The 27,092-nt window shown below is 42.5% G+C and overlaps 1 protein-coding gene across 2 annotated transcripts in view; it reads left to right on the plus strand.

Annotated features, from left to right (window-relative positions):
- The window catches only part of sema5a (sema domain, seven thrombospondin repeats (type 1 and type 1-like), transmembrane domain (TM) and short cytoplasmic domain, (semaphorin) 5A), a 125,050-nt gene extending 103,076 nt beyond the window's left edge, over window positions 1-21,974 (plus strand). The window contains exons 17-23 of one of the 2 annotated variants that reach the window (XR_011311195.1): window positions 7,026-7,235; window positions 9,353-9,523; window positions 9,785-9,940; window positions 16,080-16,124; window positions 17,244-17,455; window positions 20,128-20,361; window positions 21,542-21,626. Coding sequence is in view for 1 of the 2 variants with exons in the window: in XM_069705510.1 (XP_069561611.1) it covers window positions 7,026-7,235; window positions 9,353-9,523; window positions 9,785-9,940; window positions 16,080-16,124; window positions 17,244-17,455; window positions 21,542-21,661 (914 nt within the window). In the remaining variant the exon portion in view is untranslated. Of the gene's footprint in view, window positions 1-7,025; window positions 7,236-9,352; window positions 9,524-9,784; window positions 9,941-16,079; window positions 16,125-17,243; window positions 17,456-20,127; window positions 20,362-21,541 lie in introns of both variants that reach the window. The other variant, XM_069705510.1, reaches the window with a different exon arrangement.
- The last annotated feature ends 5,118 nt before the right edge of the window (window positions 21,975-27,092 follow it).

The raw sequence follows: 27,092 nt of genomic DNA on the forward strand, positions 1-27,092 counted from the left end.
AAGAAAGTGATTCTCACAGAGTCACCGGTTCCGTCCAGGTGAGACTGAGCTCGTTGCAGCAGGTAGATGATGGCGTCGTCCACTCCCACATGAGGCTGGTACGCAAATTGCATAGGGTCCAGTGAAGATTTCACCAGCGGTCTGAGGTGGGCCAAGACCAGCCTCTCCAGCACCTTCATCACGAGATGTGAGGGCAACCGGTCGGTAGTCGTTGAGGCCGGGTGGAGTCGTCTTCTTAGGGACTGGAACCAGGCAGGAGGTCTTCCGCAGCACCGGGACTTCCTCCTGCTTCAGGCTCAGGTTGAAGAGGTGTTGTAGGACCTCAGCCAGCTGGACGGCACAGATCTTCAGGACCCCGGGGCTGATGCCGTCAGGTCCGGCAGCCTTGCGCTGGTGGAGTCTCTCCAGCTGTCTCCTAACCTGGCCAGTCGTCACGGGGGGGATCATGGCGTCGATGGTGGAAGAGCCCTTTGGAGTTGAGGACTCTGTGTCCATGCAGCTCACCAGGGGGGACAAAGGGGAGAGGGGGGGAGGCAGCAGAGGTGTTTGGGAGGTGTGGTGTGTGGAGGAGACAGATGAGGGCGGTGAACTAAACCTGTTGAAGAAACAGTTTAGCTCATTGTTCCTCTCCAGGGAGCCCCCTGGTTGTCTCTCTCTCCCTTTGAAGCCAGTAATTTCCTCCCTCACGTTGTTCTGCTGGAGTTTGGCCTCCAGCTTCCTCCTGTAGGAGTCCTTGCACTCCCTGAGCTTCTCCTTCAGGTCGTGCTGAACTCTCCTGAGCTCGTCCCTGTCCCCAGACCTGAAGGCTGCTTTCTTCTTATTAAGAACAACTTTCAGGTCAAGGGGCGACTCTGATGGATGACAACCATTGCAGCATCCTTATTGTCTTTCTGTTATTCTGCCTCACTCCCCATCCCCATAGACAGCACTCCCTTCATTTTCTGTGGCCGTCTCACTGCTTATCAAGTAAAAAAAGACGAACTAATTGTAGTTATACAACACCAACGGTACACCTGGTCCCTGAGGTGTCTGCTTCTATAGGAAATTGCTACAAAGTAATAAATACACACACAGATAGTGTTGGGCGTTATTTGCATAGTTTCATTGAGATTCACTTATTTCTTATTTTGGTAAATCAAAGTAATGTCATTAAGGGCAGATGAGGACGTGGCTGTATTTTTAAAAATAATATACAAAGGAACCATTACAATAAATTAAGTATAATAGAAAAAAAAATTCCCCTTCTGTCTTTTTGGCATTGAATTGCTTAGATTGTGATATTGCTGCATCTTTTATAGGAAAGTAGCTCTTACAAAGTTGTTAATGACAACATCCCTCCCCTATGTCCGCTGCTATGCCTCAGTTAAGCACATAAGCCACGCCCTGCTCCAGATTGCTGTCAACTGGGGTTCACAACCTAATTGCAATTACCTTGACACCAAATTTGCTGGGTGAGATTGTAATGCCAGTGACACACTGGTTCTTTCACCTTCATCCCCAGCACAGCACTCACAGAGTGGCATAAATTTTGGCGACAGATAACAAATTAGCAAACCAGCATATGCAGTGAGAAAAAACGACAAAATTGGTTGTCAGAAAAAAGATCCACTTTGTTGGCACAAAGCCACTCCTTGCTCAACATCTCTGCATGAAATTATGGCTCTGAGCTCTTAAAAACATCATAGCAGAAGGTTTTGACAGTGACTTCTAATTAGGTTTCAACAATAAAGATTAACACCCAGGAGGGGTTTCTGGACGCACACTTTCTGACTCAGTGATGAGCTTTTCTTCACCTATCTGCTCTGACATTGGTTCACTTTCCGCTTTTTGACAAGACTAAATGCTACTTCAGAGTGTGGAGCAGTGGTACTTTAAATTACCAGGGAAAAACAATGTTTATTTGATGGAAGCAAGTTTCCTTAGGAACAAAACAAAACAAAATAAAATAAACTCCTTTGTAGTGTTTGTTGGCAATTTTAGGTTGGCTCATTTTTCAGAAAGCACGCACTTGAAGTCCACCAGTACAGCCAGCGGAACCAGCTGGTATTTTATGTTGCCTGTGATTTTATTGGTAAAAGAGATAAATGGAGAGAATTTGGTCTTAAATTTCCGCTGCTCAAATTTGTTCACTTAAAGAAAAAGCTCATGAGAAGTTATGCGTAAGCATACCAAGGTTGTGTTTATTAATACGAAATATGCACAGAGAGAAAGTACCTGAACAAGTCAAAAAGTATATTTATATTTGCTTTAATACATTACTTCAAGCACCAGTGCTTTGCAGATTTAAAACCCATTAATGTAAAACGGCAAGTAATTTATACTGTTGCCACATTTTTTTAAGAATACCTTAAAGTTTTAGGCTGTTTTTTACATTCCAACCAAGTGCTGGTTACAATTAATTTCTGCAATATATAAAAAGTCAGCTTTTGTGGAAAGTAATTTATCAAAATAAACACTTAGCTGTCTTAACTTTCTTGTCAAAGTTGTGTCATTGCTGCACTTTAGAAAGCCGAGGTCTATTCCAACTCTCCTATATGGTGCATTCAAGGGCATATTGACAGTGAGAAGCCAGAAATCTTATCATGCAGGGTTGAGCTCTCGTCAGAAAATTTAAGCCGACACAAAAAAACATAAGTATGGTCGTTTGTTGCATTAAAATGTTCATGTTTGGCAACTGCCTTATATTTCAGATTTCCGATCATAGCAGTGATAAAAAAAAAAAAACATATTTGATTTGAAGTTAGCGGTGTAGAAATGCAAGCAAAAACTAGAGTTTATCCTGGAAATCCCTTTTAACATTAAACCCTGCAAACACCGCAGAGTACATAAATATGTCTCATACTGGCAGTAGGTCTACTGCTGTGCTTTTAGACCCTGTATCCTTGTAAGCCCAAATATTCCAGACAGATAGTGAATAAAACCTCTTCAGTCCAATAAATCTCTCTGTAATCAAACCTATAAGTGGGAATGACAGTGTTTCAGCAGAGCACAGCGCACTGAAGGTTGGGCCTATAATCCTCCTTATAAAAACGTGACAAACTATCTGGATTCAGTTGAAGTGGATTCCAGAAACATCCCATCACAGCACGTTCAGTAACTCCCTGTACTGCTTTCAGGTTAGCATATCCTTCTTCTCGGCTATTTGTGTGGCTGTGGTTCTGTTCATGTGTGCTGATCTCTCATGCTCCTCGGGGTTGGGTTTTTAATTGCGCTCTTACAAACCTTTAATTGGCTCTTCCAGGAGAATATCCCTCTGGAGGGTTTCTGGGTCAACCATCGCTTGGCAGACCTTAGGACAGAGCGGGGAATACTGTCATATTGTTCCACTCTAACCAAGCAGAGCCCCTGATTTTATGGTTTCATAAGGCGTAACGTATGAACAAACAGCCATACATTTCTGAGTATGTACAAGCACACACACGTTGGAAGAAAATGGTCCCTCCACAGGGAGATATTGCCTATCTGATAAGGAAAGTAGAGGAGGAGGAGGAGGCGCGGGGGCGAGTAATGGGGAGTAAATGTGCACTTCAGAATCTAGGACAGGCTGGAAGATGCACTTCTCCACTTGTTTTCTCTGTGTGGTCCACTGTTACTCTGCTGTTGATGAAATTTGACAGTTCGCTTGTCTTCTCTGCTCAAAGTTAGGGTTTTTTTTTTCACCTCTCTGGCTCTCACATCTGTCTGTCTTAAAGAAGAGTTGTCTGTCTGGTTTGCAGATGTCATCTCAGTCTGTCTCTGTCTTCATTCCTCCACCTTTACAGTTGCCTGTACAGTACATTAGATTGCACAACATTGTGTGTCTGCATGACCTCACAGAATCTCCTCTCTTACACACATACAAGTCCATGAGTTTGTTTACAGTCTGAGCGTTTGAGGGAAGAACTTGTTTTTCTTGTCCTAGTCTCTATACGTTGGGGACCATCGGATGTTGCACTGTGTCCTTCTTAGTTTTGGCTCGGCCAAGCTCGCCAGGAGAGTGAGTATTAATTCTCTCCGGCTGTGTGTGATTCTTGTATGGATCAATAGATCCAGTCGCGACCTATTTGAGAGGGAGGGCACCACGCTGTTTGTTTTGGCGACGGGAGGGCAGCCCCTGAGAAGCGGCATTGATAGAAGAGTAATGCGTTAATGTTAAATGGCATTGACAATATGCATGGCATATCAGAGCAGTCTATGGCTAAAGCTCAAGCAAGCAAAGCACAGTGTGTGTATTGTGTGCAATAAGCGTGTGTCCAGATGACTACAAGGCTCTTGTAATGTGTGTGTGTGTACACGTCTGCACGTATGAGAAGCACGAGTATGAAGTGCTGCAGTGCCTTTTGAACACTGGTCCAGTCTCTTGAGCTACACAGGGCTTGATAAAGAGTAGGGGTCACAGTGGCAGGCGGGATTGTCCGTGCCACTGTCTGCTCAGAATCGATAAAGAGCGGAGGCCCTTGAGTCTCTCATGGGCCTGTCAACGCTCACGCCAGCTTGATGCTGGGGTGAGTCAGCCTGTGCACCACCAAGGTCGGCCGTAGTTATGAAGAGGTCGAGGATTTGCGCTAGGTAAACACACTGTCTCCTCCCTGAGAATACAAAGCAGGCGCGCTGTGATAACTGTCAGTGAAAAGAGCATGCTGACAAAACAGCGAGGTTGGAGGACAGAGAGAGAGAGAGGGAACAAGACAAACAGCAAGAGAAGGTTAATGGCAAAGATAGGCAGAGAGGAAGAGAAGGATAAAGAGAAGCAGGGAACAAAATATAAGATAGTGATGATAACTTTAAGAAAAACACTAAAGGGAGAATCAAACAAAAGCAGAAGGTTGCTGTGGCAGGAGGGATGGCAACGACCCAGGATCCAGATGTGGTTTTGCTGTCTGTTTGAACAGCACTAAAATGGTCTCTCATTCAAAAGCCAAGAGGCTGAAAGAGCAAGAGAGGGCAGAAGCAGCACAGGCACATGAAGATTTGAATTGTCATTGTAAAAAAGTACTACAAAAATGATAACAGTTTGTTTGAAGAGTGAATCATCAGAGAAGTGCTCAGACAGTGACTGTAATTTCATAGGTGATTATCATTCACTCAAACAGAGGAGTTCACTCTTTTCATTCTGAATGGCCAGAAGCTTTCCCTTTTTGCTCATTCTTTTCTCTGTCTCTCAGCACAAGGCACATTTCCACGGCGCTGATTAATGCATGCAGTAATTACCGTTTAATAGAAAATTATGGTTTCAGATTTCATTAGGAATCCTCTATTTGACTCATTCCAGATGAGAGTACACAGATTAGTCAACTAATGTTGTTTGATGAGCGAGTGTGTTCGCATGTTGACAGGACACACTCAGTTCTCACTGAATCCATCATTAAAAAATTATAAGAGGGAGCTTGGATGAGTTAAATAATGGGTTACATCTGTGCAGCTGATTTCTGACACCAGATTAAGTTAGAGATTTTTTAAAGGAGGAAGACTAAGAATCTCCACCTGTACTTTGCATCGAGTTAAATGCTAATGGTAGCATACTTACATGTGCACAGTGACAATACTAAGATGCTCATGTTCAGTAGGTATAATGTGTATCATCTCAGTTCAGCAAAGTAATATTTGCTAAATTGATTTACACATCATTAAAACGAGTATTCTGTGACTCGGTTCTGAGTAGATGGTTCGAACTATATGCAGACTTTCCCTTACATTACTTACTTGGGTGGGCCGCCCAGGTATATTTGTCAACAGCAGTTTTTTATTCATTTATTTTTTTAACCTGTCCGAGAGAACGATGCTATTAACACGATCAGTTAACCATTGGACAATATCCCCTCGATCTCCTTCACGTCTGCCCAGCACCGTGTCAGTGTAGCAAAGGCTGAGCTCTGACCATCATGAAACACAGAGATCAGAAGACTTTAACATGACCTGCAAAAAGCAGCAGAGACTCTGAAACTGAGCTGAAAAGAAACAGGTGCTCATAAATTTGGTAAATAACAAATACAATATTTTTGGCTGGACCGCGACAGCGGAGCCAGAGCTATAAAGTGAGTGTCTGTCACAAAGAGTGAGAGATAAAAGTAACTCCACAAATAAGTTGAACGCTGTGATTTTTTTAAATGAAAAGCCCTCCAGTTGGAGAGTATGAATTAGTTATTGTTTACATGAAAGAAGCGTATTCAGCTGGTTTGGGGGGAGCTCAGCTATGTGAATACATGTTACTAAATACTAGCTCTCAGACACTTTTATTTAGTCAAAGTAGCTCTCAGAGGAGAAAAAGGTTGGAGACCACTGCCTGAACATAATGTACAGCTTGGGCTGAAGAAAATTAGATTGGTTTGTGATCAAAAAGCAGACCCGTAAAAGTATAATATTCTCAGGGGAGCAAACTTCATAGCATTGTGGTTAGAGTTAGGGTGGTTGACACATTGCCTTCAAAACTACATATGTCAACCTCATGGAAACTCTAGTGGAAAAGTCATTAGAACCTATCCTTCAGGTAAATAAAATGATAATCTGTTTAAACTGAGGTGGTGGACAAACCAACAGATGAAGAAAGCTTCTGGCATGGCAAATAAACTTGAATGAATCAGTCGTTGTGTTCGTATTTGTTTCAGATCAATGCAATTTCAAATATACTGGAAGTCAGTGCACAGACTAAATCTAAGGTTAACAGCCTCCAAAAGCTTCCATCTGAAATCTGTCAAGTTGCTTTACAGCTCAAACTGTAGTTAAAAAACATCACATGCCAAGAGATGGGCCCCAATCTTTCAGCACAAATCGAGCTAAAGCTTTTAGAGTATCTCCTAGTTGAAAGAGTAAATGCACATTCATTGTTATCAAAAGCTCTTATTGACTCAGTGCCCTGTTGTTGCTTTTCAAAACAAATGCTCAGTGATGCCAGGAAGGGAGGGCAACTATTATCTGCCTTCTTTGAGAAAACAGCAGGGTTTGTAGGAAATGTGCTTTTAATGCTGAGAAACAGCAATGAGATCCCAAACAAGTGTTGTGACAAGAGTCTCATTATCAATCTTCTCCCTTCTCTCTGCACCTAACAGGCGAAGTGCTTCGTCTGGGGAGAATCTCAGGCCACACGGTGAACGGTGGCTGGTCGACCTGGAGTTCCTGGTCTCAGTGCAGCCGAGACTGCAGCCGCGGAATCCGGAGCCGAAAGAGGACCTGCAGTAACCCAGAGCCCCGGTACGGCGGGCAGATCTGCCCGGGCCCTGCACAGGAATATCAGGAGTGTAACATCACCCCTTGTCCAGGTAACAAATACACACACACTACTATTTCACTTATAGTAAAGGCACAACATTGGCACAATAAGCGGAGGAGACACAGATAAGAACATTTACAAGACCAGGAGTCAATAACATGGCCAGCTCTCTTTTTCCACTCAGATAAATACACACTAGTCCATACTTAAGTTGTGTGTTTTGTTTCTCCCTTGATTAATGGATAGAGAATTACAGGGACAAAATGACTCACCAAAAACATCAAGGAACCACAAAAGAAATCAGTTGCAGATAAGAGGTGTGACGAAGACCCCAATTTACACCAAGAATCAAAGAGACAATCCCTGTGGCGCTCCAGTATGTAATTACATTGCTGGGTAATTATGCTGCCAGCTATGGGAGGCCTTATTCCGTTATGAAAAGCCCTGAGACAATGCATTCTCAACACTGCTCTGGCAGAAGACAGCAAGAAGAAGCTTTCTAATTAAATGAATACTCTGTCTGACAAGGGGAGTAAGCTGTCCAAATGGAAATCCAGTGCTTAGTTTGGCATAAAGTACACCTGGTATCCAGCACAGACGGCAAGCAGACAAGCAGGACGTTGTCTCAGATGATTATTAATCAAGCCACCCTTCCCTCTGCAGAAAGACTTCGGTATCTCGCTAAAAGCCGGGATCTGTGCGTCGTCTCCGGCACCCGTGATCCGTCTTCATAACTGCTGCCAGGCTGTAAGCAAGCGAATGAGACGAGAGTGAACGGCCATCGATACTATTTTTACAGCCTGTTAATTCATTCAGTGAAAGTGCACGCCATTCAGCTCCCCAGCAGCTCTAGCCTCGTCACTAATAGGGTGTGCCATTATCAGCTGGGAGCTCAGATTTAGACTTTGGATGGATCTAAGAGCATCAGATTTGCTTTATCCAGGATGGTTGCCTCAAGTGTTTCCCTTGAGTAAAATGTCCAAGTGAACACGCTTTGATTTTTCTGCACCGCATCACTATGCTAATACATGTAGTACACCTATTCTGGGATGTTGACTGTAATAACACCACAGCTACAGTATGTTGATGAACAAATGCACACGCCTGTCCCCCAAAGGAACTGATTTAACCCAGTCTGAGTAGCAATGAATACTAATGCATTCTCAATTAGCACCCTGAAAGTGAGATATTATTTTGAGGCAAGCGGCCCATGGTGGTAGACCGACTGTAATCTTCCTCTGGTTGATCCAGTGCTTTTTAAATGTGTTAGTTCACTGTGAAGGAGAAGAACAAAAAAGGTGTTATGCCTCCCATCCATCTGGTTTCGAAACAAATGAATCCGGGTGTTTCTTGCGTCTGCACTCGAGATGAGACGATCCGTCATCGCGGGCCATGGATCGACTTATGTGTCACTACGTGATAGAGAAATTACACCGAGATGACAAAACGCATCGGCAACTTCAATTACCTGCATAGCGCTACCAGTCATCTTCAGGTCTTTAAAAGCAATCGAAAAGGGAATTTCTCTGCCACAATGAAGTGAGGTTTTATCCAGATGACTGACAAAGGATTTTACCTTTGTTGGAATTCATGTGCAAACATTTCTACTCCTCTTTTTATTTCTCCTTCATCGTCTTCTCTCAATCTATTCATCTATTTATACAGTATATCTTCTTTGTGTGCTGGTAGTGTGATGAATATTCATGTCTTTTAAACGTCTGTTGTTTGCCACTTGGCACCACATGAAGGGAGGAACAACAACGCGGATTGCGATGCTTCATTTACCTTTATTAATCACAGGAGAGACTGAGTTCAAGAATTGTGGGGGGGCAGGAATTTGCTGTAACAGCTGGATGGAGCACTCTGTCACTTCAAAACACTCTCTCACACATAAGTGCCTAATACAGGATTTCTCTGTCATGCATAGCTGTTCAAAATGGTTTGTAATGACTTTCAGTAACTTGGTGTTTCAAGGAAATTCTCTGTTTAAATGACCTGGAACCTAAATCATAGAAAATAAACTGTTCTCTTAAAACACAAGAAACTAAAATCGAGTAACCATTTCATGCCATCTTACATCAATTACAGACAGAAAACCGTTTATACATACATAATGAGGATGTTTTTTTTAGCAGTAACAGTTTGACACTGATATCCCTGGTGTAGTGGACGGCAGCTGGTCGTGCTGGTCTTCATGGTCCAAGTGCTCAGTGACATGTGGAGGGGGGCACTACATGAGGACGCGAACCTGTAGCAACCCCCCGCCAGCTTACGGAGGGGACATCTGCCTGGGTCTGCACACCGAGGAGGCACTGTGCAACACACAGCCCTGTCCAGGTACACACACACACACACACACACACACACACACACACACACACACACACTTCAGTGATAAGCAGCTTAGTGCCTCGACCCGGCCACCAATCCATCACAGGTTCATTGTTTATTTCCTTTAGTTTCTCTCAACCCCTCAGAGTGCACTCATGCATCACTAAGGTACACAAACCCATCCAGGATAGTGTGCATATATACACACACACACACGCGCACACAGACTTGATAGGCTGTGAGATATGCTGTCATTACCATTTCCAGAGAGCTGGTCCAGCTGGTCTGAGTGGTCACACTGTGACTCCAGCGGCGCCCAGCTGCGTGTGCGTCACTGCGATGTCCTTTTTCCGACTGGAAACCAGTGCTCAGGAAACAACAGCGAGACCAGGCCATGCTCTCCTGACTCCAACTTTATACCAGGTAATTACTTACACACACACACACACTCTTGCACAGTATGTGAGCACACACACAAGCTTCCAATTCAGTAATGTCTTGGGCACTCAGGCTAGACTTATCACACAAGTTTAAGCGCGCACGCACATTCTGCACCACCCACCACCATATGCCCACAGCAGTAATTCAGTTCATTTCCAAGATTCCTGTGATAATGAAATTCATTATTGATCCCTCTAAGGGACCTGTCTCATGTCAGAGGTCAGGTTCAGCAGCAGGGCAGCACTTTTGGGGATGGGTGGGATTAGTAGCGACTTGCTGAAGGACTCCTGAGTGCGGGAGGTGATTACATGGGGGCGTGAGCTCGGGTGCTACACTTAAGGGAAGTCTCCCTTCTCATTCCAGCAATCCTGCTCCTGTATCAGTTTCATTTTGAGCCTAGGAGTCTTGTCAAGCCATGCAAAAAACACTTACACCAGCAGTTTTACTTTTCTCAAATGGAAGAAATGGCTCCTGTGTGGTTTTTTTCCCTCTGTACCTGATCAAAGAGGCACTTTTATTTTTTTCTCCACTCCTCTCTGACATGTGTTTAATTATTACCTCTAATGCTAAAATCTATTTCCTAATGCCATTCATTGTGTGGGAGTGTTTCTGTTATTAGTTAACAAAGTAAGGTCAACAACTACTTAAATGTCAGTTCAATATAATTAACGACTTGTAATGTACAATGGTAAAATGAGATAAGATAAATGTTATTGATTTAACACAGAGAACTGACTGCTCACCGGGGCTGCCAACTCACAGAAACACCCACTCTCAGGCTTTATCTGACACTGTCAAGCTGCCTGAACAAATCTCACCTGAAATACAACACACTCCATTTAAAAAAAAAAAAAAAAAAAGGTAAAATTTAAAAAGGTTAAATATACTTTCGCTGCATTGAAGAGTCTGAACATCAAGCTTTTTCCACATTTTAGCACCAGTATCAGTCTATAAACATTACAGAGCATAAAAAGACTTCTCCACAGTCAGAAAACACTTTACATAGGTTGAGTTTTGCCTTATTCAGTTTTACATTTACTTGAAATGTCCATAAAAATGAATTGTTAGTGTAGGCAGTGTCTGTAGCAGGATAGTCACTCATGCTGTGTTTCAAATAACATATTTCCCTTCGTACACTAACAAATAGTGCTCAAACATGTCAGGACTCTTATTCGTGTAGTGTAGGAATTTTAACAGTTTTCTTTAATTTATTTGTTATCTTTTCGCCTTTTTTACAGCACTCTAAATGTCTGGGAACTGAGTAGACCAGTTGCTGGAGTTTTTGAAGTTAAATGTCGTCCCATTCTTGCCTGAAGTAGGATTTCAGCTGCTCAACAGTTCAGGGTCTCCCTTGTTGTATTTTTAATTTCATGATGCACCAACATTTTTTAAATGGGAGACGGGTATGGACCGCAGGCAGGCCAGTTTAGCACCCGGACTCCCCTACTAGAGAGCCATGCAGCCTCGAATTACGTACCGACCATGGTTTGGTATTGTTTTGCAGAAATAAGCAAGGCCTTCCCTAAGATGTTGTATGGGAGGCAGCATATGTCGCTCCAAAACCTGTATATAGTCGCTCACCATTAATGGTTCCTTTCCAGATGTGCCAGCTACCCATGGCATGTGTACGAATGCATCCCTGTACCATCATGCATGTTTGCATTTTAACTGAGCACTGTTAATAAGCTGGATGTTTTCAAAAAATAATCTAAAATTTTGATTTGTCAGACAACAGGACAGTTTTCCACTTCGCTTCAGTCCATCTTAAATGAGCTCGGGCCCAGAGAAAGCAGCGGTGCTTCTGGATCATTATTCGTTATTTATGGTTTCTTCTTTGGATGGTAGAGTTTTAACCAGCATTTGTGGATGCAGTTATGAACTGTGTTTACAGATGGTGGTTTTCAGGAGTATTTTTTAGCCCAGACAATGATTTCCACTCCAGCTTTGTTTCCGTTTTTAATGCATTGCCGCCTGATGGCCCCAAGATCATGATAATCCAATAATGGTTTTCTTCCTTGTTTCTTGCATAAAGATATTTCTCTGGATTCTCTGAATCTTTTAATGATTTTATTTACCCTACTGTAGATAATGAAATCCCCTAATTCTTTACAATTTTATGTTGAGGAACATTATTCTTACATTGTTGCACTATTTTCCCCACACAGTCTTTCACAGAGTAGTGAACCCTTCCCCATCTTCACTGCTAAGAGACTCTGCCTCTCTGAAATGCACTTTTTATACCCAATCATGTAACTGATCTGCTGTAAATTAACCTAATTAGTTGTGAGATGTTCCACCAGGTTTTTTTTGGCTTTACACACACACACACACACACACACACACACACACACACACACACACACACACACACACACACACACACACACACACACACCTTTCCAGTCTTTTGTTGCCCATGTCCCAACTTTTTGGAGACATGTTGGTGCCCCGCCCTTTCCTCTACGTAGCCAAGATAGCAACCATTTAGGGTGAAACGTGTTCATCAATTTACGCTCCTTTTGAGTGCCTCATCCGGGTAGTTGTTGTACACAGCATGTTTCTGTACTTGACAGTGTGAACGCACTTCTGCACTCAAAACAGTGAGTGTTTGTACACAAGTTCGCCATTTGGAGCACAGCAACAGTCTCCTCCTGCCACTGTATGTAATCTGAGTTTTGATGAAATATATACAGGAACCAAGGTTTTGTGTGTTGCCTGCAGCTGTGCGGAGGAGTCTTTCCCCTGGGTTTATTATGTATTTGTTGCATTATACAGCAACAATCAGTGAGGACATGAGAGTTGCTCTGCACATTATGCAATTGGCACAACAGCAGAAGATTTAATTATTACTTCATCCCCCAAACACAGAATTGGTCAGACTCTAAATGCATATCATGTCAGCTGTTACAATTTTAAAGGCTACAGTCAGTCAATTTGTTGCATAGCAACCATCATTGGGTTCAGTCCTGGGCTCCAGCTGTTCTTAACCTGGAAACTCAAAATTAAGTCCCCCAGGAAGATTTCAGTTTTTCTGATTTTGTGGTACCAGCATTATTATGCACACGTAGTCATTCCAATATACAGGGCACAACCTCTGGGATCATTAAATTAAAATATATGGCATGTTGTTAAAGTCGGGTGTAGCAATGAAGACACATTTTATTACCATGAGTTGTAGTTTTATAAATCATTACACTTTGATAGAATTGCAGTGGTTAGCACGGTCGCCTCACAGCAAAGAGGTTCCGGGTTCGAATCTGGGTCTGGGCCTTTCTGTGCAGAGTTTGCATGTTCTCCCTGTGCCTGCATGGGTTCTCTACGGGTACTCCAGCTTCCTCCCACCATCTAAAAAAAAACAAAAAAACATGCGTCTCGGGTTAATTGGGGGTTCTCGAAATTGCCCTTAGGTGTGAATGGTCTTTGTTTCCGTCCGTCTCTATGTGGCCCTGTGATGGACTGGCGATCTGTCCAGGGTGTACCCTGCCTTCGCCCTAAGTGAGCTGGGATAGGCTCCAGCCCCCCGTGATCCTGATCAGGATAAAGCGGGTATAGATAATGGATGGATGGAATTCAATTTCAAAGATTTTGTCAGCAGCAGCCTATTGGAGGTGCTGTACGTTAGTTCTATTGTATTGTCGGACATGTTTCAAGGAGACGTAGGCCCATGTTTTTTCCTCTCAAATACATCTCTCCTCTCCAGCAATTTCAATGCCTGTATACCCAAATTACTGCTAGTACTACAGATTTCTCAGCAACCTTGCGGTGTGAATCCATTCAGAGGCTTTGGGCTTTTTGCCCAAGTTCACAGCATTTTATTTTTAAATTCAAGATTTCTTCCCAGAGTCTTTTCCCAATACTGAATAGATAAAAATAACCAACTGTGTCCAATTCTAATGGGGAGATTTTCTACTTCAGAAACAGTTTGCGTAAAAGGTGTTCACACAGAGGTGAACATTTACATCTCCATTGTATTAGGGAGAAATCAGTGAGATCCCACCCCTCAAAAAAACAAAACAAAACTTTACTCCAGCTCATAGTTGAAAGCAACCCTGCTGTTCACTGACCCTTGTCTCCTTTATTTTCCATACACCGGTCAAGCTTTCTGTTTTCACGCAGCACATTTAGTGATAATAGTAGTAGATTTGCCATTTGAAGTTGTAGTAATCATAGGTAGCCCTTAATGGCCTCAGGCATGATAGATCGAGCTGTTCTGTATTAGACTCATAAGGCCACTTTTATTGGCTGTAGTAAATAAAAAAATCAGGACAAGGCTGAGCTCTGATAGCCTCCATGATCAGCCTCCACACAGCACCCACTCTTATAATGACAAGTGATTATCAGTTGCTTAGATGATCACTCTTACTACAGGGCTGGTGCTGGATTGGATCAGTGGGAGGGACCCAGTTCCTGTGATTGGTTGTTATGTTGTGGGAGGTTTGAGGTTATGGTAAGGATTGCAGGTAGGGTTAGGGTCAGGGTTGGGGTTAGGATTTGAGGCACAGTTAGGGCTCAGTTAATTGACAGTGAAACAATCCATCGTAACATTTGGCGTCTCTTTAGTTTTTTTCAATTTCACACCAAACTCACTACAGCCCAATGCTATCCATTTTATCATCGGATGTGTAGTTACAGATGGTGAGCTCTATTGGACCATCACATTTTTTTGGGGGGGGGGGGGGGGGGAGTTTAGCAACCAGTCATTTGAACAGTTTAAACATACTCTATTTGCAAATCTGAAAATTGGGAATTTCTCTTCCTTTTAAAACCTAAATGGACTTCCCATAACCCATTTGTTGTTCTTGAAGATGGTGAGTAACATGAGTGGGGATTTTAATCAATAATCATAAATAAATTGGTCAGACCAGCCACAAAAATAAAATAAAAAACAAAGCACCCAGAATCCTTCCCTCTTCCAATTTTCCAGTATAATAAAACAAAACAAACAGTCTGCTGTCTGGTAAAACCTTTTGTTCCCAGTCACTAGTTGTGGCCAATCAGGGAAAGTCTCTCTAATTAGAGCCATTTTGAAACAAGGTGCAATCAATCTCTTCTCATTTAGAGCTGCATGGTACTCAGTTGTACTTGTAGAAATGTTAATCAAGTTAACCCTCTAAATGGGCATAATCAAAACATATATTGTCCAGCGAAGTTACCAAACAAATAAACATCACTTTCTTTGAAACTGACTTACATTATAGCAGAAAGCAAAACAAAACATCCCCCACAGAGATTTTAAAGGGTACGGCAGGTCAAGGAATCAAAGTCCTCCTACAGAACACCTGTGTGAGCAGAAGGACTAAACACACGCAAACAAACGTTTCACAAACATCACAAAAATCGTCTCACACTGATCAGAGGCGCAAGAGGAATATCAATATTCCTCTCACCATACATTGAGTGAAGGAAATTCCATATTGGGAATGGAGAAAGTACGCTTCATGACAATACTGCGCACACACACACGCCATAAGTATTGATGTTTGCTTAGACAGGCATCTCTTTATTGACTGTCAGTAATGCGAGACACAGACGAGCATTGATCTCTGTTACACAGAGATCATTAAAACTCCCGACTTTAACAAAGAATGTGTTTTTTTTATTCATACTGGGAACACTGCACATCCTGTCAAATGATTTATATATATATTATAAAGTTATTCATTCATGAGTAAAGTTGTAGAGTCTTTAAACTTCAAGGGTCATTAATTATGAGACAGAATAAACATTTGATTGAAATGTACATTTGTAACCTTTCTGTATTAATTAGCAAGGGATATAATACCCGTGAAAACCTTCACAGCTCTTTACAGAATTACCCATTTGCCTTTATACCTTATCATCCATCCCCTTTTATGGGAAAGATTGTCCATTAAGGTTCATTAGCAACGTCTTGTACTTCATTTCCTTTTAATGGGAGCTGATACTTTTCATAAGCCACTCCAGGTGCCACAGCCATGATTAGCTCGTGGTGGTTTTACGATAATCTGTTTCGTATTGAGCAGAGCTTTCGTCTCCACGCTCACCTTCAAGGGTGCAGTTTGTCACGCTAACAGGAAGGTGTATGTGAACGGTGTTTATCCCTAATGCCGTTCTCATTTTGCTGTTTCTTCCCCTTTGACAGAGGTCTCGATTGCACGCTCCAGTCAAGAGGAGAGGCGATGTGGAGGTAATTAACACGTGTGTGTGTGTGTGTGTGTGTGTGTGTGTGTGTGTGTGTGTGTGTGTGTGTGTGTGTGTGTGTGTGTGTGTGTGTGTGTGTGTGTGTGTGTGTGAAAGAGGGGTGAAGCATCGAACATCACATTTAGAGCGTCATGATCAAGAAGAGAGCTCAACGTTCAACTCCCATTACTATGAAAGAATTCTAAGTAAGGTTTTAATCATGACTCAATTTAGCTGTTTTAGCAAGTGCTAACTGCTTGACATAGAGGTATAAAATACTGCAAATGACATTCAGTTTAAAAAAGGATGTGTTAAGTGCATTTTTGTGACTACTGGTTTGTGCATTTCACCATCAACCTGAAACGAGAGCAAACATTACATTTTGTGTCCAATTTTTTTGGAATAAGAAAATAAGTTGCAGGGAGCCAAACCCAGCAAAGGAGGTGGGAATGTCCTCCTGACTTCCTGATTGGGCTATCTTTCCCTTCATGGAAGGAAAGCAGGTGGTGCATCACTGATTATGAGTTTCACCTGTGTGTGCTGCTCCTCAACTATTTAAGGTGCTGGAGTCCGTCATTTTGTCCCTTTCTCCCTGGGCCTGTGGTTGCTGTTGGGTTTCCTTTGTGTTTTTTTGTTCACGTCACTGTACACGCACTCAAATATGCAAAACACTACTGAGATTTGTGAATTACATAATTCATGTTGACATTGTTTAACATGGATTTTGTTCAATAAACCTTTAGTTTAAAGTCATGTGTTGTCCTCCTCTTTGTCCTTCCTCTAATCTGGACTGTGACAGCACACGCACGTCAGTGGTCGCAAAAATGCACGTACAGTAACACGGGTGCTGATATTGATCAAGTGATCTAACTTGAAATACTTATAAAACGTATTGCTTTCCGCTGTGCTTCATTTGTGCAGCAGGAAGAGTCTCTGAACTTTTTGACCATGCCTCATGTTTTCCTCAGCAGACCAGAAGGGTTGTCTTTTTTTTTTTTTTTGTGGAAAGCTCCATTTGTTACCATATGAATTGCTGCTTCGATCACCAGTTTCCCTGTGTGAATTGACAGAATTACCTCCATTCTCACCCCCACCCCTCTCTCTCTCTCTCTGTGTCTTATCCCAGACTTCAACCTCTTCCACATGATCGCCGTGGGTCTCAGCAGCTCCATCCTCGGTTGCCTGGTTACCCTGCTGGTCTACTCGTATTGCCAGCGCTACCAGCAGCAGTCGCACGACGCCACCGTCATCCATCCCATTTCGGCCGCGCCGCTCAACACCAGCATCACCAACCACATCAACAAACTGGACAAATACGACTCTGTGGAAGCCATCAAGGTCTGTAGACAGATCTGCTCTGGGGTCACGCCTAACGGACTGTCTGGATATGTAGAGGCCAAACAGCAGTTTGCAACATTTCCTTACTGTTCAACTTAATCAATTGATGTCACACTCCCACTCTGAGTCAGTGCCTCTTCCTCCAATGTCAGTTGTGATTAAATACACTTCCTATTGCATGACTCTCACTGTCGCACCTCCTCCTGTCGTGCACCGACGCTCTCCAGTCGGGTAACAGATAGGCGTTTCTTCTTCTCTCTGCTCTGTGTGTCTCGGTGTGTGACTTTGTTCTGTGTCAGTGGTGATGCGCTGCTTTCTCATAACACACTAACGTAATTAGTTATCATCGCACGGGTAGGTAGTCGGCGATGAGGCGCTGCATCTGCACATTTCCCTGCCGAGCCCACTTCTTTGTGTCGTCATTGCAGACAGTTGGATGTAACAGCCAGGGAAGGAGCCCCAGCTACACTCGATACAAACAGCCTCTTATCCACCGACATATCAGGCCTTTAGTGCCAGACTGGGATGGTGATTAACGCTTGTCCACAGACACTCCACGCTGCAGCTGGGCTTCCTTCAAGGATTCCCTGTGCTCTCAATGAAAGGAGTTTCAACCACTTAAGCAGCCGTCTACACTATATATATATATATATATATATATATATATATTTTTTTTAGCCAGAAATAAGGGGGCTTTAACCCTCGTGTTGTCCTTGGATCAAAATGACCCTCAGCTGTGTTCAATCAAGTTCTCTTTTATTTTCATATTTTTTTGGGATCATTGGTGACGAGGAGGCTGTGAGGGTTTCTTTAAAGAATGACGACCAATGATCCCAAAAAATATAGAAATAAAATAGAACCTGGTTGAACACAGCTGCGGGTCATTTTGACCCAAGGACAACACGAGGGTTAATGGCAGTACTGTGATTTTATACCAAAAGCAAAGTTTGCTTAAACGTTTTTTCTAAAAGTAACATTTGTAAAATAGTCTTTTTACCTTTTAGATCTCCCTATTTGTATGCAGCTATTGAAACTGAAAGGCTACTGGCAAAAATCATTTTCTTAGCGGCGCATAACTGACTGCTTACTAAGCCCTGCCTTAGTTTGTGCCATCTTTAAGAGCTGTTCCTTTATTTACACGTCTTTTGGGGATGCTGATTCTTAACGTGGGATCTGTAGCTTTAGCCTAATTATTTTAGGATGAAATCATTTACTTGGCAATCATGTGCATACAGGGCTCTATTTAAAAAAAAACGTGAAACCTTAAAAAGTCAGCAGGAGACTCCATTTTAGCATTAACTTTGACTTGCTGGCAAATTACTGCCACGCCTCAAGCGTTTTTTTTCTCGCACTGCTGTCGGATAACAGCAACATGGACGGCATCTAGGAGCCACAGAGGCTAACAGTTTCTGACAGACAAAGTTTCTGGAGGTACTTGAAACTAGCATCCAGGACTGACGTACCGACAGAAGAGAAATGCATTACAGTGGATAATCTAGTGGGGGTTTTTCCCCCCTCAAATATGAAACCTATAACCCTATAAACTGATGTATTTAGTCAATGATGTGCTCATGCTTGGCTTTGGAAGTTGCAGCTATAGATGATGCAAAATTGCAGTTTAAGTTACTCCATTCATTGCACATCACCCTCCAGACTTAAAAAAAAAAAAAAAAAAAGGAAGGATATCTTACTAGAGCACCATCCACACTGCTTCACAACGTCGACAGACCTACTGCGATTAGTTACAGTTGCCAAGGCTATGATTGAACAATTGCTATTTTGGGGGGAGGAAGGTAAACTATTATTTCAAAATAAACTTGTTAAGTTTTACATTTAAACCCGCACTCATCTTGATATTATGGCCAACTTTTTTTCTTCTGTAATTCAAATAAATCAGCAATTTTTAGGCAGCTTTGCTTTTTGCTTTCACAGAGCTTGATGCTGTGTATAACAGGAAGCCTTCTCTATCGGACTATATATTATAAACGAAGTGCATACCTGGATCTCTGTTTGCATAACTACTTCACAGATATGAAAATATTTTGTAAAGCTATCACAGAGTGTGAACAGACCCTTTGGCTCAGGGGAAACTTCTCTGAATGTAATTTCATCGTGGAATGAAGGTGTGAGCGGCGTTCATCTGTCATGCAATTAGAGTCAGGAGCGTTGAGCATAATTCAGTTAGGATAGTGGCGGATATGAATATAGACAGTCTGTGTGAAAGGACAAAAGCAGCTGCATGACAAATGAACAATGTCTAATTTTGCAAAAGCACATCCTGCCTCCAATCCTCACTCACTCAGCCTGAACAGTTCGGATGTTGCAGTGAATTTTCAACCATTCAGTGTAAAAAATATTCCTTTAAGTGTTTATAGGAAGAAATGATGAACAATGATGCCATTTTTTTTTTTTTTTTTTAAGTATTTGGCCCAAATCCCAATGTTGATGACACATTAGTCATTATTATGATGCACAATGTTCCGTAGACGCCCTGCATGCAGTTTTCTTGGCCAGCTGGAATATTTCCAGTTTAGTTAATGATCACAGACCTAAGTCACCATTTAGCTGCAGTTTCATGTTCAGTTCATCATATTTCCAGGCTCCCTGTTAGGCAGAATATGGCCTGAGGGTTTCTTTGAGGATGACTCTGCCCATTCCTCTCCTCCTTGCAGCCAGATGTGTCGGTACTCTTGCCCCTGGACGACCCCGCCTTGCACCAGCCTCTCTCTGCTAACATGGGGGTGTCTATGCGTGGACTGGAGATTTTCTACTAACCACTGACCTCTACAACATCCCGCCTCTTGACCCCCCCTCTCAACAACTCTTTGAACCCCAACCACTACTACTTCCTCTTCCCCAACGTGCCCCGCCCTTCCACTCCCTGTGGCACTTCCTGTGTGTGGCAGGTTGGCGTACAGTACTCTAGTTTCTCTTTCTCTGCTCAGAACCCTTCATCCCTCCATCACGACTCACTCCCTTCTCCCTCCCAGCTTGTGAGAAGGCAGTGTATCCCTCCCTTTTTTTCCAACAAGTGCCTGCATTTGCATGTTTCTCTTTTTTTCATGTTTGTCTTGTTTTGATCTGTTTTTACTTAATGGTTTAATTTGATGGGTTGAGACAGACAATTCATTGTGATGTTGTTTTTAGTAAACTCCTCTGTTACCTCTCTATCACTAATGCCACTTTATAGTTAAAGCAAATTTTGTTTACAGCACAAAAAAACCTGAAATATAATCATTCTTAAGCCAATTAAATGCATTAAAGACAGGAAGACCGAGTAGACGATGCTAACAAGCTTCGCAGCACAGCTGTTTAAACGCAGCCATGGGGCCACCTGCAGAGACACAAGTAACCGTCTCCGGAGCTGCAGGAGTGTTGATTACATTCCCTCTCTGTGCCAATCACGTAATGGGAACCAAGCAAAATTTATGAATTTTTTTGTCCAGCACACTTGTTTCCTATCAGTGTCAGTCGGAAACATCCATCAGCTGCAAATGCAGCATCATCAAGTGTTCAATTACATCGCCCTAAGGGACTCCCAGCACTCTCTCTACTACAACAGACTGGATATGAAGGCATCTATATGCCAAATTGCTGATGTTGAATTGAGCACCACATCAGAAGCTCATTCCATGCTTCCCATGTCATGCAGGGACAGAGAAGCTGCCCCCATGGCTCTTCCTTATTGTTTAACAGAAAAGTGACTCCCTTGTGATCGATTTTTATGGCCTAGATTGTCCTGGAGGACCAACAATCTGAGGGCCATAAAAACTGCTGATGCTGGGTATTAGAGATGACAGAGGTGGACATATGGACGCCCATCAAAATAATTTAGCCCTATGGTGGCTTATCATTTTTCCAGCCCGTTTGCAAATGCTTTGACCTTGCTCTGTGAAATGTATGTTTCATTCACTGAGCGGCCTCCCATTGATTTGTGTTGCTCTTTTTTGTTACTTTTGGGGAGGGGGGGCTGGATGGATTTGCTTTTACTTTGCCATCTGGGCTGAATAATCACTTGATCCATGTGTCGCAAACAAATCCATACTGACTCTCTCCTCTCCTATTTTTTTTTTTATTTATTCGCAGGCCTTCAACAAAAACAATCTGATTCTGGAGGAAAGAAATAAGTACTTCAACCCACAGCTTGCCGGGAAGACCTACACCAATGCATACTTCACCGACCTCAACACCTATGATGACTATTAACCCTTGACTCCATGCCGTAGTGGGGACACCTACCTTATCATCCATTTCGACTGTGTTCTTTTATTTGTGCTTTGAGATTCGTGACACCACGCGTGGCACAGTCCCACTCTGAGACTCCATGGCAGCTTGTATGTAATGAAAACAGACACGCGGTGTTGCCAACAGAGGGAAATGCCCACTCTCTCTCAGGTGCCTTGGGGTACACTTGGAAAGCTTCATGTTTGGGGGCAAATCTTGCCTTGAAACTCACTGAGAAACGGACAACTGTATTTCTCAATGTGGACAATAAGGGAAAAAAAAAAAAAAAAGAAAAGAAGAACTCATCTCAAAGAAACTGTGGGAAATGTGATCCCTTTTAACTTTCCTGTGACGCCTCTAAAACAGACCTGTATTTGTAATGATGGGAAATAACCACAAATCGCTTTGCATGACTTCATCTGACGTGTTTTCTCTGCCGTTCTGTTTCGTTTTGCATGACTGATCGCATTCCAGGGTTTGGGGACTTGCAAGCAGCCTTTTTTGCTGGTCTAAGGTTCGGGACTGGTTTCGGAAGTCATAGAAATAAAATGCTGTGGTGTTGCTTTTACCTTTTACTGCTGCGGTGATCTCCCAGATGGCTCACGCCCAGTCCGAGAATCCGGATGTAGATATTTGAAGTCTGTGGTCAAGTTGGTCCATGTTTTTGTTTTTATTTTTTCTAGCAGCTAAAAGTGTTGAACAATCAATACAAAATTGCTTTCCCTTTTTTTTTTTGTTTCTCTCTTTTAAAAAGTACATATGTTTTTTGTACAGGAATTAGGTTTAAAGCTTATGTCTGTAGATTTTCTAAATACATTTCTTCAATGTCTCAAGTGTTTAAAGAGCATTTTCGTTTGGGGGAAGAAAAAAAAAAGGTTTATGTGCATTCTGGCGAGTAATTGAGAGTATTCATATCAACCTGCATCAAGTTTAGTCTGTCATCGTACTTTTTATATATTTTTTGTAAAAAAAAAAAAATAATAATAAGATAATGTTTTTCGAATTTTGATAGTATTCAGTTTTCCTTTGGCTTTTCAGTTAAATATGTATTTGTGAGAGCAGGATGTTAACAGCATTTAATGTACAGATGGAGCGTAGCAGAGACTATTCTCCTGAACCCCGACTGGAGTGCTACCTGTATACTGTAAGATGAAAGTCATTCATCAACTTCAGATATTTCTGTTCAGAGTGTATAACCAAATATTAGGTTATTCAATGGTTCAGTTGCAACTAACTCTTTTTACATGTTTGCTTGTGTTACTGTGCATAAATTAAAACTGCTTCGTACACAAAATACCTGTCAGACTTTGAGTTATGCCGATTCAATTTTCTACGCTCTGCCTTCTAAAGCTTTAAAGACTTTGATGCCATAAATGTTCAGTTTTTTTCACCGGTTCTGATGAATGACCTAAAGATGACTTCAATGTAAGTGAAAACAGACAGTGATGTAAAGCGCTCCCTTTCAAGTGCGAGACACTTCTGTCCAGTGTGGTTTTGCTCTGACAACTTCTGAGACGTTGATATTCCTCAAACAAAACACTGTAAAGCCCCAGCACCAGAAGCACACACTAGCACGTCATAAATCACCCCAAAACCAGAGGAAAAGACTCTCTCCACCTGTTCTTTAAAGGAGTCTTCAGCAGAGCCCTGCAGTGACAAATGGCATTGGCAGCAGTGGAAGGATACCTGAAGGATACAAATCGCGAGAGGCAGCGGGGTAAAGGTGGAGGGGGCGCTGTCTCAAGTCCAAACTTTAATCTGTATGATGGTGTGTAACACCACACACCGTGCTGTTCTCCATCAACCTTCAACCTGACGTCCCATCTGTGTGCAGAGGGTAATGGAGGAGGTGTTATTAATCACCCCGCTGTTTGGTTGGTTGAGGGTCTGACTTCGGAGAATTAATCTCCCTTTACCTTGACTTCATTCTCACTACCTGAGAATGAAGCAATGCAGCGACAGACACACAGATGAGTGTGTACAGTCGGGGCCAGAGGACAGTGGATGTCATGTAAGTGTGTGTGTGTTAAAGGTTGGAAACATATTTTTCCCTCGGAAAGCATTTTCTAACCATGTGCATGTTGCGTGAAGCAGACATTTGCTCCACAATGATCTCACCAAACCTTGATTGATGAATCATTACAGGATGCACACATAATGTACATATATTTCCTGCACACACACATCTGCAGCCAGTAGAGTAGCACTGAAGTGTTCCTCAGCGCTTTCATCATCCCATGAATGTGCCAGCAACATGAGCTATGCAGCCCCTAGTCAGTCAGACACTTGTGACATTCCACTTTGACAGCAGGGCTGAGGACGATAAATTACTTTCCAAAAGTGGCATTTGGGGACTGCTAAAGGTCACAGCTAAAGGTCACGCGAGCAGGGCTTTTGCAACAGAAGTGCTTGCATCTGTATAAAGGAGTCAAAGTGTCATGCAATGTGACTCGCAGGATGAGATGGACCACAATCTGCATTTTGGGTGTGAAAGACTTTATGGGAGTTGGAGTGTCAGTCTCTTGGTCCTGACAGAAGTACTCCACCAACAACTGAGCCCTAATGACTTTGGTGATTACCCAACTCCTACTCTGTCACCATGAGAATAATCATTTCTTTTTTTCTTTTCTTAAACATCTCAACAACTATTAGGTGGATATTGTGAGGAAATTTGGCACATTTGTGTGTGCCCCCCCCCCCTCCCACGATAACTTTAAGAACTTTGGTGATCCCCTGACTTTTTATCTAGAGACACCATCAGGTTTCCAAAACATGTGAGCATTTTACAAAAAACAATTTAACTGACAATACAGTAATATCTATATTAATATCCTGTGTTTTTTCAAGTGCTTTACTTGAAAGAGTTAAAAAGTCAACATTATTATTTGAATATGACCTGAGATACCAATTTTATAACATTTATTTAATTTATATCCTTATGATGTGATTAAAATATGGAATATTTTTCAAATATGAGCCAGGCTTCTCTGTGTTTAAAGCCGTTTTGCTCATGAAGTATTTAGGAGCTCTGTTAATTAGCAGCATGTATTTAGAGGCCTCTGAGTGGCAAACAAGGTGAGTGAGTGAGTGAGTGAGTGAGATTGTTCCTGTCAGGCAGGTAACAGAGCGTGAACATCCCATTAAACACTTGTTTTTCCTCTCGAGACCCCATTTTCTCTCATTCCCATGGATCACTGTGCTTTAGACTGGCCTTTCAGCACCTCCCTGAGCAGATCCGCCACCCAGATAGCACTGAAATACCAGCGGGACTAAGTATACAAATGCACCAAAATGAAGTCCCCAGACAACACGTGGCTGCTGCAGCTGCAGCTGTTCCTCAGCATCGGTAGTTAGTCCAGGCAAAACTGTGAATTCAACTGGTTCTGTTGAGAAAATCAGAAGTTAGAGCGAAGTCTGGGACGAGACCCCAGCAGTATAGTCTGAAAAGTGCTTTCAGGGAGAAAAACCCAGTGATTGATGTATGCTGATGCTTTATGTTTCTATGGGCTCGGCGAAGTGATGGAAGTAGATGTTGACTAAACAACCCCAGGGAAGACTGAAGACTGCTGAACAATTTATGAGCTGCCATGAAATGTTGCGTTTTTTGCAGTGGGGAAAATAACAGTGATTACTGACGCCTGTCATGCAGTGGAATCCTTGAGTGGGGAGGAGGGGGTTACAGTTAGTGCAGTATACGTTTTACAGCAAAACACCACTGAAGTCTACATTACCTCACACTCACTCTGTATCTTTCTCCACCGGAAGCTAAGGTGAAGCCCTGTGGATTCACGACTTATTTGTTGTTACTTTGAGGCTGCAAATAGTCCGACTCAGAAAGAAGATGTTTTAACTATCCCCTAGTGTATTAGAGCATCCCCCTTAAGTCAAATTTGTCTCTGTGCTTGTATGTTTTGAAGCAAACATTCCCTAATGCAGCTTCAGTCCGGATTAACATTACTACGTATTCAAAGAAAACAGATGAGAGAGATTTTTCAAAGCAGCTCTAAGCTCCATAACACCCTTGCCGCCATGCTTAAAGAGAAATATTTTTTTCATTTCAGTGACATCTTCGAGGAAATTTGTTTTTGCCACTAATACTCCGTATTCTTTGCTCATTACATTAGCATTTGTGTAATTTTCGTTTCCAGATAGCACAGCAGTCCAGTTTTCTGTATTTCCTGCTCTCTGCTTTTGCTTCACTTCAGATAGAGGAGGCCCACCTTCCAGCAGCGCTCGCTCAGACAGATATGTGTGGGTAGATAGGAAGCTGGCACGCCGCTGCCGGTTCCGTCGTGCCAGACTGAAGGATGAATGTCACTGTAGTCACAAATGCCAGTTGAGAGATGCCACCATAGATTCCTCCCCAAGACATCTGGAATCCCAGGTGCTCCGTCCTGCCGATCCAGGTCTCGGTTGCAGGAAGCCAAGAGGCCTTGTGGATGCCAAAAGCCTTGCAACACCAGCCAAGCCACACTGAAGCTTATCAGCTCCACCACAACCCTTTATGGGCCTATTCACCTCAATCAAAGCTGTTATTTAGGTAACGAGCCAAGATGGCGGATATCGCTGCGCTCCAATTACCCACTATGTCTTCTCCATCGTTTCCTGCCAGCTTCCCCACAAGCTATGATTCTCCTCAGCGCTCCCAGCTGCTCTGGCGCTGCTCTGCTTCCTCGGTATCTGTGCAGAGGGAGGCCTTTCAGAACAGAAGGGCTCTGTCAGGACTAGACTCTTTCACAAGGGCTATTGATAACTGCCATGGTGTTTAGAAGGTCTTATCAACAGTGCAAAGGTGTCTCTCAAAAGGCAAACACTGATGTCCAATGAAGCACCTCAGAGCTGTAGCCAGACTCCTTTGTAGCGTAATTACGCTTAAAACCGAGCTTGATAATACATTCCAAATTCCATTATTGTCATTTGCAATGAGAATGAGAAATAATAGAATTGTGTTTGTTGCAATCACGTCTGATTTTCTGCTGAAAACCCAAAAGGAGATGTTTTATTTATTTATTTATGTTTATTTAAAAAGAAAGGTCCCACTGGGATACAATGTATGTTGATGAAAAAGGAGTCATATAAAAATACAAACTGCATGAATAATACCACAAACAACACACTAAAACACAACAAATAGACACAAAACATGCATGGACTGCTATGAATAATGGCACATACTGTATTAAAACTAATGATGTTCTGTGAATATTGTGAAAATTAACTTTAAGACATGTCAAGAGAGGATAAAGATTCTAAGTTAAGTATGCCTGGCAGCTCATTCCAAACATGCGGTGCATGAAGGGTAGAGTCAGTTTTCACCAGCTCTGTTCAGGTGGTTTGGGCCTCGAGGAGAATTTTCTCTTATCTTGTGTTATAACCACTGGAGCAATGTGTCAGGAAACTAGATATGCACTGC

The sequence above is a fragment of the Brachyistius frenatus genome, unplaced genomic scaffold, assembly GCF_029030835.1.
Source record: "Brachyistius frenatus isolate BFR_SWC_R1_liver_20210118 unplaced genomic scaffold, ASM2903083v1 Contig_57, whole genome shotgun sequence".
Lineage (NCBI taxonomy): Eukaryota > Metazoa > Chordata > Actinopteri > Embiotocidae > Brachyistius > Brachyistius frenatus.